Source organism: Onychostruthus taczanowskii, unplaced genomic scaffold (genome assembly GCF_017590055.1).
Source record: "Onychostruthus taczanowskii isolate IOZ18803 unplaced genomic scaffold, ASM1759005v1 scaffold185, whole genome shotgun sequence".
NCBI lineage: Eukaryota > Metazoa > Chordata > Aves > Passeriformes > Passeridae > Onychostruthus > Onychostruthus taczanowskii.
In genome coordinates, this window is record NW_024499073.1 from 46928 (window position 1) to 62374 (window position 15447).

General features: G+C 40.6%; 1 protein-coding gene across 1 annotated transcript in view; it reads left to right on the forward strand.

The window, feature by feature from the left end:
• Positions 1-15222, forward strand: part of MOB3B (MOB kinase activator 3B) — a 48090-nt gene extending 32868 nt beyond the window's left edge. The window contains exon 3 of the mRNA XM_041401123.1: positions 14333-15222. Coding sequence (XP_041257057.1) covers positions 14333-14362 — 30 coding nt within the window. The 3' untranslated portion in view covers positions 14363-15222. The remainder of the gene's footprint in view (positions 1-14332) is intronic.
• Positions 15223-15447: the final 225 nt, after the last annotated feature.

Genomic DNA, 15447 nt, shown 5'->3' on the forward strand with positions numbered 1-15447 from the left:
GCAAGATACAAATCAGAGTATCTCAGAGATAGGAATTGAGGTGATCTTAAGTCTATTACAAGAGCTTTAGAATACAGAGTGGACAAAAATGGTTTAATGCTGCAGTTAGTGGGCATCAATACCCCTGCACAAAGTTGACACATGGGGACAGAGTGGTGCAGCAGGTTACTCAAGCCCAGCAGCAGAGCAAGATGGGAATGTGCTCCAATTGGTGTATGCTTTCCTTTTGTATTCCTCCCTTCACAAAATTAACCTTGGGATCTTTGTATGATTATTAACTTTGCTGGGATTCACCATCTCCCAGATAAATGTTTCATCTTCTTCCCTCTTCCTGTCCTTGACATGGGTAGGTGTCAGCAGTGTGGAAATGCAAAAATAGAAACCCCATGCCTGTATTTTTCTCTTCAGCTGAGCAAGGAGAAGCGAGGGAATTGTTAAACAATGCAGGCATTACAAATATTCTTGAATTTTAATGTGGTAGCTGAGGACAACCTGTGGACTGCCAGGTTTACCATGGTAGGAAATGAGCCTGCATTATCTCCCTTAATTAGAAAATAGGCCAAGAGATGATTAAATAAACAGACTGCCATATACTTTAATAAATGGGAAGACAACTGATTTATCAACATAACTTTAAGAAGGGAGAATAATTGCGGAAGTTGGCAGTAGATGAGTCATGATATTAGTCTGCAGGACTTATGCTCTATGTTTAAAATAGATTTTATCAGACTTTTGCAACCCAGTGCAGCAGTTATAAAATCAAATGAAGAAATAATTCAAACAGGGCTCTCCCTCCCATCTGGGAGTTGCATAACTTGTCCTTTCTGCAGTCAAAGAGGTGGTTATATGTCATTTTCCCATACCCATCATCAGGTTAATTTGACAGATTCTTGAGTCTTTCATAGAGTTGTTTTGTATGGGGACAAAAGAGGAAACTGACATAGTCACTGCCCCACAGGGCACCCTGAGGAAAAAACACATGTCCAATTGGTTAATTTAGGGGAAAAGAAGACATCTGAAAGTGTTTGATTTCTTCTTTGCAGCCAACAGACAGACAAGGCAGCACCATGAGAGCTCTCAGAAGACCTTTAAAGTGTGCCTCCGTGGGGAGGCTATGGGGAAGCATACTTAGCTTTAAGATGTGTTGTTTGTTTATGCTGCTTCCCTGTGTGGCCAGCTTTATTTCCCACTGTCAGTAATTCACCTTAATTCACTTCTGACCCTCTTCCAATGGCCAAAACACCACAGGCATGGGGGTGCCTATTACCCACATCCCACCCTCACCCTTTGTAGGTGACAGCTTGTCAAAATTCAAACACAGCATCTAAATATCCTTTTTAGTGAGAATATTTATGCAGATGCCTCAGCTCATAAATTTGTTGCTCAAACATTAGAACAGCTACGGCAAGTATTGCCCCTCTACTTCCTTCCTGTAATCCTGTAGAATACATCTGACAGTGTATTCTACAGTATGTAGGACTTAAGAAATATACCATTGTCTTGGTTTAGGGCAAGTTTGGGAGATAACCTCCAAAGGGGCTTCTCTACGAAAGCAGATTCAATTGCCCCCTCCCTCCCAACCGGTTCAGGAGAAAATATCTCCTTGGAGAAAAAGTGGAAAGAAACCTGTTTATTAAACAATAGAACCCAAACAATATAACTTCTCACTGCTCCAAAAAAACAAACTCAGAACAGTCCCCTCCCCAGGTTGCAGTTCGTCTCACTCAGTTTCTGATCAGTCTCTCTGGTGCTGGAAATGCCGCGGCCCAGGCCCGGCCAAGGGGCCTCAGGTGGAGCTGCCGGTGCTCTTCTGGGTGTTCAGTCCAGAGCAGGCTTGAACAGATCCAAGAAAAAGGAAAAATCACAGTCCAGGGAACTTCTTTGCCTCAGCTAGCTAAAACTAACTAAAAGCAAAAAAAAGGGGAAAAGAGGAGCTCTGTCCTGCTGTCTGTACGTCCGCAGACAACACAGTCCAGGAGCAGGAATATGGAGGAGTGAGTGCAGTCTGAAAACAAACTGCGCGCTTCTTCCCTCCCCTCTTCACTCTCTGGAAGAGAGTCTTAAAGGTGTAAAACTTATTATTCAGTATAAACAAGACAAGACGATTGGGGATAAAAGCATCATATAGTCAACCCAGGACATTCCACCCCTTATCCCCATATCGTCAGCTTACTACTAAAACTAATATATATTCTAATTCTACAAACACATACATTATACATCCAATATACAGCTATATACAGACAATGGTAGTAACATTCAGCAAACAGTGATATTTATACATAATTCTCATCCAACAATCAGATCTCCCTGAGGTACACATTGTGTTCTTCCATCTTTTTGCATTATCCACCATGTGCAACCTGGTCCCTGAGCAAAAACAACCCCACGAATGGGTTTGTTTGTACTCCAGGCAGGATTGATCCAAACTGTTTTCCCTAACAAACCCCTGACATGTACCACTGGGACTTTGTCTCCATCTGCTCTGTGCAAAGGCTCAGATTGGGCAGGGCCCACTCGGTTAGTAGAGCCTCGGGTATTAACTAACCAGGTGGCTTTTGCCAGATGCTGCTCCCAATTTTTGAAAGATCCCCCACCTAAGGCTTTTAAGGTGGTTTTTAGCAGTCCATTGTACCTTTCCACTTTGCCTGCAGCTGGTGCATGGTAGGGGATATGGTACACCCATTCAATGCCATGTTCCCTAGCCCAGGTGTTGATAAGGCTGTTCTTGAAATGAGTCCCATTGTCTGACTCAATCCTCTCAGGGGTACCATGCCTCCAAAGGATCTGCTTTTCAAGACCCAGGATGGTGTTACAGGCAGTAGCATGAGACACAGGGTAGGTTTCCAACCACCCTGTGGTGGCTTCTACAATTGTGAGCACGTAGCACTTGCCTTGGCGTGTCTGGGGCAGTGTGATGTAGTCAATTTGCCAGGCCTCCCCGTACTTGTACTTGGACCACCGCTCACTATACCATAAGGGCTTCACCCGCTTGGCCTGTTTGATGGCAGCACACGTCTCACAGTCATGGATAACTTGAGAAATACTGTCCATGGTTAAATCCACCCTTCGGTCTCGTGCCTACTTATACGTGGTATCTCTGCCCTGATGACCTGAGGCATCATGGGCCCATCGAGCTAGGAATAACTCTCCCTTGTGCTCTCAATCTAGGTCTATCTTGGACACCCTTATCTTTGAAGCCTGGTCTACCTGCTCATTGTTTTTGTGCTCCTCATTAGCTCTATTCTTGGGGACATGGGCATCTACATGGCGGACCTTCACAGGTAGCCTCCCTACCCTGGTAGCTATGTCTTTCCACTCTTCAGCAGCCCAAATTGGTTTTCCTCTATGCTGCCAATTAGCCTCTTTCCACCTCTCCAGCCATCCCCACAGAGCATTGGCTACTATCCATGAATCAGTGGAGAGCCAGATCTTTGGCCACCTCTCTCTTTCAGCAATGTCTAAGGCCAGTTGAACAGCTTTGAGCTCAGCAAGTTGGCTTGATCCATCTTCTCTTTCAGTGGCTTCTGCGACCTGTCGTGTGGGGCTCCATACAGCTGCTTTCCACTTCTGATTCATTCCTACCATGAGACAGGAACCATCAGTAAAAAGAGCGTATTGTGTTTCAGATGGGGCTGTTGAAAGGGGAGTGGGTCTTGCTGACCACCCCTTGGCTCTCCAGCTCGCAGATCATTTTGTGGATGGGGATCACAGCATCTTGATTAGTTCTGTATTGTCGGCGGTGCACTGTCGAGGTGGCAATCGGCACTCGTTGCTCCTCTACCTTCAGGAGTCTTACTGCAGATGGGTTTTCTGATAGTCCAGGCAAGGTATTCAATTGCTTGACACCCTCTGTCTCTACAGCAGCTATTCCGAATGCCCGTCTGAGTCCCTTTGGGTCTTTGAAATACCCACTTCGGAAATAATCTATGCCCAAAATACATGGGGCTTCTGGGCCAGTCACAATAGGGTGTTTCTTCCACTCATTTCCAGTCAGGCTCAACTCAGCTTCCACCAAAGTAAAATCCTGTGATTCCTCTGTCACACCAGCGATAGAAACAGATTTTGCCCCCATATGTCTTGATGGAATTAATGTGCACTGCGCACCAGTATCAACTAAAGCTTTATATTTTTGTGGTTCAGATGTGCCAGGCCAACGAATCCACACTGTCCAAAAACCACGGTTTTCCTTTGCCTCTACCTGGCCAGAGGCAGGGCCCCTCTAAGCCTGGTTATCTTTCTTTCCCTGGGCATATGTCTTGGAGGTTCCTTCAAGGAGATCAAAAATATTGGCATCATCTTCATTTATGGCAGCTTGGTTATGGGTTACTGGAGCTGCTTCCCTTTTGGAACTTCCTCTCTGAGTCTTCAGTTCACGAACCCGTTGGGCCAGAGCAGCAGTTGGCTTTCCATCCCATCTCCTCATGTTTTCTCCACAATCGCGCAGGAAGAACCATAGCTCAGCTCGTGGGATGTACCTTCTCTCTCCATCTGGGGAACGTCTGCGTTGGGTACCAGAACCTCTGATCTGTACTGCTGAGATTTGGAGGTCTTCTTTAATTTCCTCTCTCAGCTTCTTATGATTCTCCTCAATCTTATCCTCCAATCTCTGCAGACATGTTTCCGCATGGCTACTGGGTACTTTAACCTACTACACAGCAAGCACAACAACCTTGCAATCAATAAAGGGGTTTTTTTCATTTTCTCAAGCCACGCGTTGGGCGCCACTAACTGTACTTGTCCTGGTTTAGGGCAAGTTTGGGAGATAACCTCCAAAGGGGCTTCTCTACGAAAGCAGATTCAATTGCCCCCTCCCTCCCAACCGGTTCAAGAGAAATATCTCCAACTTATTATTCAGTATAAACAGAACAAGACGATTGAAGATAAAAACATCATATAGTCAACCCAAAACAACCATATTACTTTATAAGCACATCATGAGCAAAACAATCTTGGTTAATGGAATTTATTTAATTTATTGCCAGTTAACAAAACTTTGGATTACTGATCTGTGTATTGAGGAGAAAAAAAGGAAATTAAACAAAATGGTTGGCAAAGAAACACCTTTCTTCCATGGGCTCTAATTCTGTATCAAACATCTCCCTGCTTGCAGGTCTCCACTCACCTTGAGTTTGCTAGGTTACATTCAGATACTCCTAATCCCTTCTGGGAGGCAAGGGACAATGCAGGACACTGGGGAGGTGTCCGTTCCTTCTTGATTCTTACTTGTGCTCCTCCACCACAGTGTGGGTTTGCTGTGGGACACAGTCTCTCCATGGTGTCTCTGTTCTGGTGTGCACCCATGACCCACAGTCCCTTTAGGGCTGTGTTTGCTCTGGCACATGGCCCTTCCTTCCAAAAATATGTCTTCAACCACATCCCAACAGTGCCACCATTTGTCTTCTCCGCTTAACATCTGCTGGTTTCTTAAATATCTGTGAGCAGAGGCACCATGTGCTTCTCTAGCAGAAATTTTGGTGCACGGTGGGTTTATTGCAGTGGTGTTAGGGGCAGATGCCAGTAGCTGGCTGGCACAGGACAATACATGACCTCCTGCCACCACAACCCACCCTGCTAGCCCCCTGCCACAAAATCCTTTCCAGTAAGGCCCAGTACAAACATCCTCTTCTAAGTCATATGTCATCTATTGGTGAAAAACTTTCTTTCTGTTTCCAATTTTGTTTTAGGTTTTTTTGTCTATCTCTGGGTAATAGATCTCTTCATTAGTCTTCTTATGTGTCATACAAAATATTGACATTTGACAGAAGTCTTGTGAGCCTGAATTTAACAGTGTTTGCAAAGTACTCTGGTGCCACAAAATAAGAGTTGCAAGAGAAGAGCTTGCTCCTAGTTCTACCTCCTACCTTCAGCAGCAAACTGGATCCTTGCCACATACAAAAGAAATACAAAAGCTTTCTTGGTGTTTGCTGATTTCTGTGCTGTTGCTATAGGAGTTACACTGGTGGAAATGGGAAATGAGCAAGCTTTCAAGAACCTGGTCTGCTGTGGGCTGATGGGTGCATCTGTCAGAGGAGGGGAAGAGCATTTTCAGCCATAGGGCTTGCCAAACTGGTGAAGAGGCCTTTAAACCAAAGGTGCCAGTGGGAGGGGAACCTCAGTCCATCCCACTCCTACTAGTTTGATAGCAGTGCAAATCAGTTAGTTTCCTGGCAGATTACTAAATAACTGGAAACTATTGGCGGTAGCGAAATTTTCTGCGGAGGTTAGGGGTAATAGACAGCAGAATGTAGTAATCTGCTTCAGTTATTCTTCTCAAGTTGTTTTTTTTTATAAACCACATCCTATGAAAACATTGAGCTTTTCCTCAAAGTAATTTTTATAAACATTTTTTCATAAGAACAGAAAGTAATAATTACATTTGAATGACAAAAAGTAGAGAAGAACATTACTTCCGTGCATTGTTCTGCTTACTTTTGAAATGCTGGTTTCATTTAGATGCAGAAACTATCAGCCATGGTAGCAACTGGCTAGAATTGGGTGTGGAAGTGGTGACCATCAGTGGAGCTGAGTATATAAAAATGGTGAAGCTGGTAATTGCCTCTATGAGTATGGACTTTCTCTGCAGGATAAACAAGGACATTAAGATTTTCTAGCCTCATTATTCTCACTGTAAAAGCTCCCATTGGCTATATAGCATGATTAGTTCCTGAAAACATTTTCATCTGGTTTTTGGAGTTGCCTGAAAGCAATTATAGCATGGAAGTCAAGGTACCAAACCGAGAAGCCTCTGTTTTCACACAAGTTCTGCCAAGTCTGCTGTCTATTTCAAGGTGTGCCAATCAAAAGTAATGTAGTCATGTAGTGCTCAGATGAACACCTGAGAATTTCTTTTGTGCTTTTTGTTTTTCCAGGGTTACAGACCTCATAAATATCAGTTCCTCAGCTCTGTAAGTCTTGTCACTCTGCCTCTGTGCGTGAGGCCAAAGTAGCTACTGGTATATGTCTAATTTATATCTTTTCAGTAAAAATTAGCAGCTTTGCAGCATCTTTGTCTATACTACAAAAGAATGTTTGCTTATCAGGCAATTCATTGCCAGAAATGCCATAAATGTAGTAGAAATACTATGACCATAACACTTCTGGCACTAGTTTCATTCAGTACTCACAGTGGAAAACTCAGCTGTAGCAGGTTTAGCAAAACATGGCAAAATACTGGCATTTTGATGCAGGCGTGCTCAGATGAAGCACAGCTGTGTGAAACAGGATCATTAGGAGAGACTTTTTATGCAGACAAAATTTTCAAGCATATATTTTAAAATAAAAGTATTCATTTTTTTAATTCACTGGAGTTTTTTCCAAAATATCACTTTTTCTATGTAGTTATTTTTTTATGTTGATGGTGAAAATTAGAATTTGCACTTTTCCAGTCCATATTCTTTGTATACCCACTTATAATCTTCCTGAAATCAGTGAACACATGCACAAATCAGTAGAGTCTGAAATACAAATTATTTGCCAATCAGCAGAGGACAGTTTGAGCTCAAGAGTACAGAAGAACTAATCTCATTATAGCTACTGTGTTCTTGTTGTAGCATGTAACTTTTAGTCTTGTTCAGACTTGTTCAGTCACAGCTGCCAACTAGAAAACAGGTTTTTTTCCTTTCAGAAGTGCAAAAAAACAACCAACCAACCAAAAAACCCAAACAACCTAGTATTTCCTGCCCCCAGTCCAGTTATGATGTTAATATCCAACAGGATTTTCTTTACATTGTACAAGCAGTGAGAATTTATCAAAAAATTGATTTAATCACTAACTAAAGAAGAAATCAGTTATAGGTAAATGCCGTCTTTTGCATGTCCTGCAGGAAATTAGAAGGATATTGAGAACCTTAGGATTTAACATTGCTGAAAGTGAGAATTCTCAGCTCTGATGCTTGAAGAAAGCAGAGCTTTAAGGTGTGCTGGATTTTCTGAATACGTAATTTCTGGCACACATTTTTAGTGACTATTTCTATGGCATCAGCTGCTTTGCTTGCATTTAACTGAAGGCAGAAAGACTTTCCTAGTGAGATTTTGGTTAACTGTTAAAAAATTGCCTATGATCTCCTTTCTTTAACATTTAACATCTCCCTTCAATAGTCTAACTAGTCATAAGGCAATTGTAAAGGCAGTATAAAGAAAAAATTTCAGAAAAACTACTTGACTAAAAGTATGTGTTTTCTCTGACCAGTACTTGTTGAGTGACTCTGTGAGTTTTATCGAGTATTGGATTGGACTGTTAATATTCTCTCTAAATCCACAAGAACCAGAAAACTGAGAAAAAACAAGTCTACTTTTTCTAATTGTCAAAGGAAAAAAAATCTCATATCGCATGAACTTAGAAGTTCTGCAAAAGAAAAAAGAAATGAGGTATTTATTGTCCCATTTAATTAGATCTGTTAGTGTATAAAATAATCTATGCAAAATACCTACTATATGCAACAAACTTGTATCTCATAGTAGAGAACTAACATGTCTCCTGATTAATGTTATGCAAAACTTTTATGCTAAATATAGTTGTAGTGTTTGCTTATTCATTCTGCATTACTTCAGTGTAAAAAGCAACACATTTTAAGTTCATTTAATATGGTAAGGTACACTAAACCAAACTTTTATTTTATTGTTACAGAAGACAAAAACATGCAGAAGGTGAAAATACCTCCTTGGAATATGATGATTTTAAGCAAGTCAGTCATCCAAATGCATGTACTTTGTATCTAGCTGGGTCTAGCTCTACTCACAGGTGTATTTGGCAGGGTAGTTTCCTGATCCTGTTCCTGCTTGCAGTCAGTTGATAAAATACCTTTGTCATCAGTGATAAGGGGTTACATTTGCAGACAAGAGTATTATCTGTGTCCTGCAAACATCACCAAACAAATTCAGGAGGAACCAAATGGGATTATTGTCAGCCTGTCCTTAGCTTCAAAATAACTACCCTGAAGCCAAAAGAGATTGAGAGATTAATTTAATGCTGTGCATAATGATAATTGATTGTGGAACCTAGCAAAGGAAATAACTGAATGATCAATATACCCACTGGACAGCAATTACCAGTCTGTTGGGTTTTTTTCAGTGAGGACACAGAGGGAGTGGCAATAGAAGAAGTAGAAAAATTTCTTTTTTACTAACTTTGGAGAACAATTTCTAAATGAATATTCAGGACATAGTTCTAACTAAAACTTTAATTAAAAAAAAAAAGAAGTTTTGTAGATGAATTTACTGTTACAATTCTGTTGTCAGCCTTCCTCCCCTGATCAATCAGCTGTCTGGATACACATTGGTTGTGCAGCACAGGATCACAGACCTCATGATCAGGTGCTATTCCGTTGTAAACAGCTTCTTTTGTAGTCAGTCCACATGTTAATTATTTGTTAACTGTTGAGAGGTTTGTGAAGAAAGCAGCAAGAAAAAGTGACAGATGTCATAACCATTTGTGCTTTGATGAACAGATCTTTCTCTTTTTCATCTGCTTATTCTGCAGTTGTGATTTGAACTACAAAAAGACTGTGAGCTGGCTGTGTTGATGCATCACTGAGCCTCTCTGTGTGCATATACCATTCCCTGTGGCTGTGGCTTGCTTTTCTGTCCATGAGAGTAGGGAGGAGAAATGTGTGTCCCAGTGATGCTTGTGTTTGCTCAGCAGAGCCTTCTAGTCATGAACCTCAGGTCCGGTTGGATTGGACTGTTATGGGTCCATAAATGGGAAGGCCTTTCTGCCCAACATCCTGCTTCACAGGATGGTTGAATAGATTCTAAGTTCCTTACCTGTGAGACTGTGGTTAATGCTGGGCAATGTTTTTTGTTTGTGGGGTTTTTTTTGTTTGGTTTGGTTTGGCTTGGGTTTTTTTGACTGCAGTATTTGGAGACATGAGTGGCTCCCTGTGGATTCAGTAAGCTTGGCAAGTGTATTTGGTGTGGTGCCCGCTGCTGGCATGTCCTTGCTCTTTGCCTCTTGCTCAGGTCTTCCAGGCTGATGGGTGCCTCCAGCAAGGTATCCCTGCCTGTCAGCAGGTAGTGCTGTTTCTCTATCCACTTGTCTGCGAACTCACTTGTATATACATTTAAAAACCTCACTATGTTTAAAACAGTTGTCAAGGGGTTAAAAGGAGATGTTTCCACACCATCCTTAGGCTTGCTAACTAGCAGCAAGGGGAGCTGAGGAGAGTGAATCAAGACATGCTTTGCTTCAGTTTGGAGAACTGGAAGTGAGGATGGGACCCAGGCACCAAAAGAGGATATGAATCTTTAAAACAACACTGGTTTTAGTGAAGGTCATTATTGGATTTATTATTTTTCCTGGTATTCTTATAGAACACTATTACTTACACTGTTTTTTTCACTTCATCTACTTTCTTATCAGCTTTGCACAGGAGGGGCCTCTGACTTCAATTATATACTGGTACAAAGGTGATGTTTGTTTGAAGGGTTTTTGCCTTGTGTTTTGCTGGCTATATATTATACTCGTATAAGTATAGAAACACAATTTTCCTAGAAGAACATCATTCTTTATGGGAAATTAATTCTTCTTGTAATCCATTCAGATGCAATCAATATCTTACCACAGGTAAATTTGTCACATTAAAAAGATATTTTCTCAGCTACTTCTGGCTACGTTGCATTTTTTCCATTCTTCTCCTGCTGCATTTAAAGGTGAAGTGAGGAATAAAAATTTAAATAGTTAGGTATAGATTTATGTGCTGAATGTATCTGAAATTTATGTTGGAGCATTTTGGAAGGGAGAGGGCCAGATATTCTTTAGATATAAATATTGATTACCTTTTAAAATATTTATTTTTTTCCTTCATCTGGTTAATCAAGTTGCTACTCCTTGATAAATATTCAGAAATGTGTCCTCCATGAAATCACAAATACTAGCAAATCAGATAGGTTCCTGATGCTTGCAGAGGCTTTCTGCATTAATTCCAGCAAGTAAGTAAATACTTGAAGGACTTCATAGAGAATAGCAAATGTTTCTCTTTATGTTCCTTAGAAGTGAGCTCTGTGTAAAATTCTCCTCAGTTACTGGTCTTGGGCATATTCAACACATAGAATGGGTCCAGGCTTCTGATTTGCATTTTGGATTTGAAAAACAGCATCTACTTTTGCCTTCATGTTTTTGAGTTACTGTGTAATCCAGAATTGAGACCAGGAGCAAGTCTGAATGTAGAAATGCATAATAATGCTCTGGAGTGTCTTGTAATTATTTTTCAAGAAGAAGTGCATCTGGTATCAAAAGTTCTGGTAGGAGAGTTTCTGTTAATGAGTACAGAAAGACTTTGAAAATTTTCAGTGTGTTTTCAAGTACTCATGTGTGCCTATCTGTGTCTCTGTGTTTGACTTTCTGATTCCCTTGTCTCTCTAGCCTTTTTATTTCATTCAATATCCAGCTGGGACTGGGTATCACAATACCTTAAGGCAAAGTGCATTTCCAGTCTTTCTGCCTTCTCAGAAGAGTCAGTTGATAGCTGGTTGTCATCTGCCATGTTTGGGAAATACTCTTATGTGCTTTTAATCAATAACTGTTAGTCAAGAGCACACTTCTATACCTTTCCCAATTTAAAATGAATAGTGATGTTTCACAGAAGCACAAATCCAAGAAGACTCAGGAGACACTGAAGAACATTCAGCTTTTTGTTAGACAGTGCTCCACCCAAGGCTATGCAGCAGCAGAGTAACTAAGGATCAGATCTTTGGTGAGGTATGAAGGGGACTGTCCTGCAGAGTTAAGTGGAGGGGGGAATGTGTGCTAAGTTCTCTGGTGCCCATCAGAATCAGTGAGAGATATGCCAGCATGCTCTGAGAAGAATGGGCAGATAATTTTGAAAGGTAAGTATCTCAGAGGAGGCAGAGTCTGGTAAGTAGGAGCAGCTTGTTCAGTACCATGCTCAGCAGCAGGCTCTGCAGCACACAGCATGGCTCATGCTGCTGCCCAGCCCAGATTGGATCCTGAGGGTGTGACCCTTCCTCACCTTCTCACCAACATTTTGAGTGAAGCTAACTTTTTCTTTGCCAGCATCCCAATTATATCAGTCTCTTTGAGAAACTATTTCCTGGTTGTTTTGTGAATTCCTCTAAGAAAATAACAAGTAGAAGTGGGTCACTCCCACAAAGCTTGCACAAAGTTCACTATCACAGGAATCACGGGCTTTTTCTTTTTTTTAAAGTGCATCTAAATCATTGTCATTGGGTGAAATCAGTAAAAGCTCAAGCACATATATGCAAGCATGCATTGTGACTGTACTTGTGTGTCCTTCATTTACCAGTAACAATATAGATCAATACACAGAATGTTTTTATGCATCAATGATGTCAATATTTATTAAGGTTATACGTTTTTCTGAATTTACAGCTTTGGTGGCATTTCCAAAACTAGCCTAGCAGCTGTTGGGACAGAAGGCCTTGCAAGAAGGAATTTGCGGCGCCATTTGCAGCAATGTTCTCCTGACAGGGTGGGGAAGTAGGATCTAGGGAGAAGACTGTGGATGTAACTGTATTACAAAAAAAAACCCTTAGAAATTAAGGGAGAGAGAGGTTTGAGGATAATTTGTATTACTATAAAAATAAATTCTTCCTCTAGAGAGAAGGTAGAAATTGCATGATAGGGACATGCATCATGGCTGTCATGGCAAACAGGTTTAAAGCCCTCTAGTTTACATCTTATGCATAGATCATCTAAGTTCCTACTCTGCCCTTTTCCTGGACACATTTATCCATATCTAGACTCCTACCTCTGATGCTATTGCAGTTTGCCTCCCACTGTGTCTGCAGGAGGGTGGCCCAGTTTACAATGGCTCTGATATGGTCTATATTACTCCCTGGAATGCTTTTATAACAGGGTAAGATGATACAGTCTGACTGAAAATCAGAACTTCTGTTCAGCAGAAGTTGTAGAAGGAAGTTGCAGTGTTTTACCACAGATCTTTCAGCCTTGATTATAGGAAGTACACTACGAATGTGCAGACACTGAATATGTGTAAAATTAGGGGCCAACAAAGACAAAAACTGCCTTGAAATGCTTGAACACCTAATTAATCTTCAGTTGGAAGCTGTCCAACACTGTGCTGAATTTTATTTAGTTCTGCATTTGTGTTTGTTGCTCTAATGAAATAAACCTAATCACAGCTATTTAAGGAAAAGAAACAAAATAACCCCAAAAAAGTAAAAAAAAAAAAAAAAAAAAAAAAAACACAAAAACTTTCTTCTTTTTAAGGAGAAAAGGAGACAGGTTTTTCCATGAACAGTCAGCTTTGTCATCTTTAACAAATTGGGGGAGAAGCCAGTACTAGTTCAGTTTACCGTCTATATCACTTTGGAGATCACATTTTACTGTATAAACTCCTGTACTAATTACCATTGTCTTTATAACAAGTGACAATATCCCATTCTGTTACATGCATGGCAACAAAATAACAAGTAATGCAAGATAAGTATACAAGAAAGAAAAACTAGTTAAAGGTTTGGAAAGGGAGCAGAAAGTCCCATGATTATGTGTAGGATTCTAGGTGGAAACATAATTTGTTAAACAGAGAGTAATATACAGTTACAAAATTGTCATGAAGCCATTTGCATTAGCTCTTAATGACCTTTTAAATTATAAAAAAATTATTCAAGCAAGCTAACAGATTTTTCAGAGACTTCTGGTAAGCTGGTAAATCTCAATTGATTTTCCAAGGTAAATGCTGTGTGGTCTGGTGTATGTGGATGGCTGTTGGTAAGATAATGGCTTTCCAGAAAATCTGCTGACAAATATGAAATTTTATAGAATGGGGCAGCCAGTTACCAGAGAGTTTGTATCAGAGTGTTTGTAAATCAAATCAAATAAAATCCTATGTGGATCCCAAACCTCAGTTCCTAACGAAGTCTGTGAATGGTTCAAAACCCTATCCTAGACATGAATGCCACAGCTCTGGTCGAGTCGTCAAGGTTTGGGTTCCTGTGCCCTTTGCTCCTGTGGATAGGCAGAAATAACTAGGCAGAGAAGGTATATCTAGGACTCCTTTTGCCTGCAGGTTCATTTTTTTCCTTACATTAAATTAAAAGTTCTCTGGCATTTCCAGTTGATTTATTTCCTAGGGCAGGGGGATGTAGCACCATTTAGATGACATGGCTAGGGATTTATTACATTATTAAAGCTGTCAAAAGTGACAAAATGCTGTATTTTACTTTCAGTTATGTTCATTGTCCTTGAAAGTGACAGAAAGGGACAGAAGCATGGTGCCATATAAAACTATATGAATTTGCAGAGTTGCAGAAATACTAACAGTGAAGAGGCCTGTGCACACTTTATCACAAATGCCATTTGTTTTTTTTTTTTCCCCTTCTTGTTTTACAGAAAGAGATGACAACCAGGATGTGTCACTAAAAACTACCCACTGAATAAAAGCAAAGTCCAATTTCCTTCCTACCGCAGAGTTCAAGAATATGACAGCCCTCATGGACTGAACCTGCTTCTTAATGCCTGAATGCAGGAAAGTTGGAAGCCACAGTTACTGTCACAAATGCTTCTCTCCAGTGTCAATGATGTTAACCCTAAATAGGCTGCTAGGAACCTCATCTGAGCAACATGGATTATTGAGAAAAAGAAGAATCATATCAGTTCTAGCTCCTTTATCAGGGATAAGAACCTCTTCAGCCACAAAAATGGCAGATAGGGCCCCTGCTGCTAAAGATTTACTGAGATTCAGGTCCTTGGGCTGACCTCCAGACTTGCTGTTTTGAAATGAAATTGCAATTTTGCTTTCTTTTTCTTTTGTTTCTTGGTATGTGCTTTCTTTCCTAACTGCAACAGACTATGAAGAGGTTCTGGAATCAAAGAAGACTTAGCCTTTAATGCCCCCTACCCCACTCCAGGCCACCCAAAGCTTGGCCACCATTCCCAAATACTAGCAAACCTTGTGTTTCTGGGAAGACAGCCATATCCTTCAGCTGAACATGCAGTTTATGCTTCATTGTGACTCATAATTTAATGACAATGGAAGGGTTTCTGATCTCAACTACATGAACAGGGACCCAGATATAGCTCTGCAGTGCTGAGGTATTTTCCTTGAATTCATGCTGTGACTGACAGCAAACGTTCTCGGTATCTCTATATTACATTAAAAAAAAAAGCTACAGTCATCATTTCCCTGAAGTACCCTATAAAGTACACCAATCTGTCATGTAATTTTGTATCCTTTTATCTCCTTAGGAAAAGGATCCCACTCAATCACCCTAAAATTTCATCTTTACAGAGAAAAATAAATTTAATTTGGGTAACTTGCAGGAAGATACAGTAAAGATGAATAGTAAAAAATGTTAGAGCGGGAGGAATTAATTGAAGGTCCCTGTTGCAGTTAAACAGTGCCCAGTAATGTGACTTGCTTTATACACTGGGCTAACACAATACTTTTTTCCAGAACTTAATTCTGGAAAATTAACATGTGTATGGACAGTCTAGAAGGATCCATT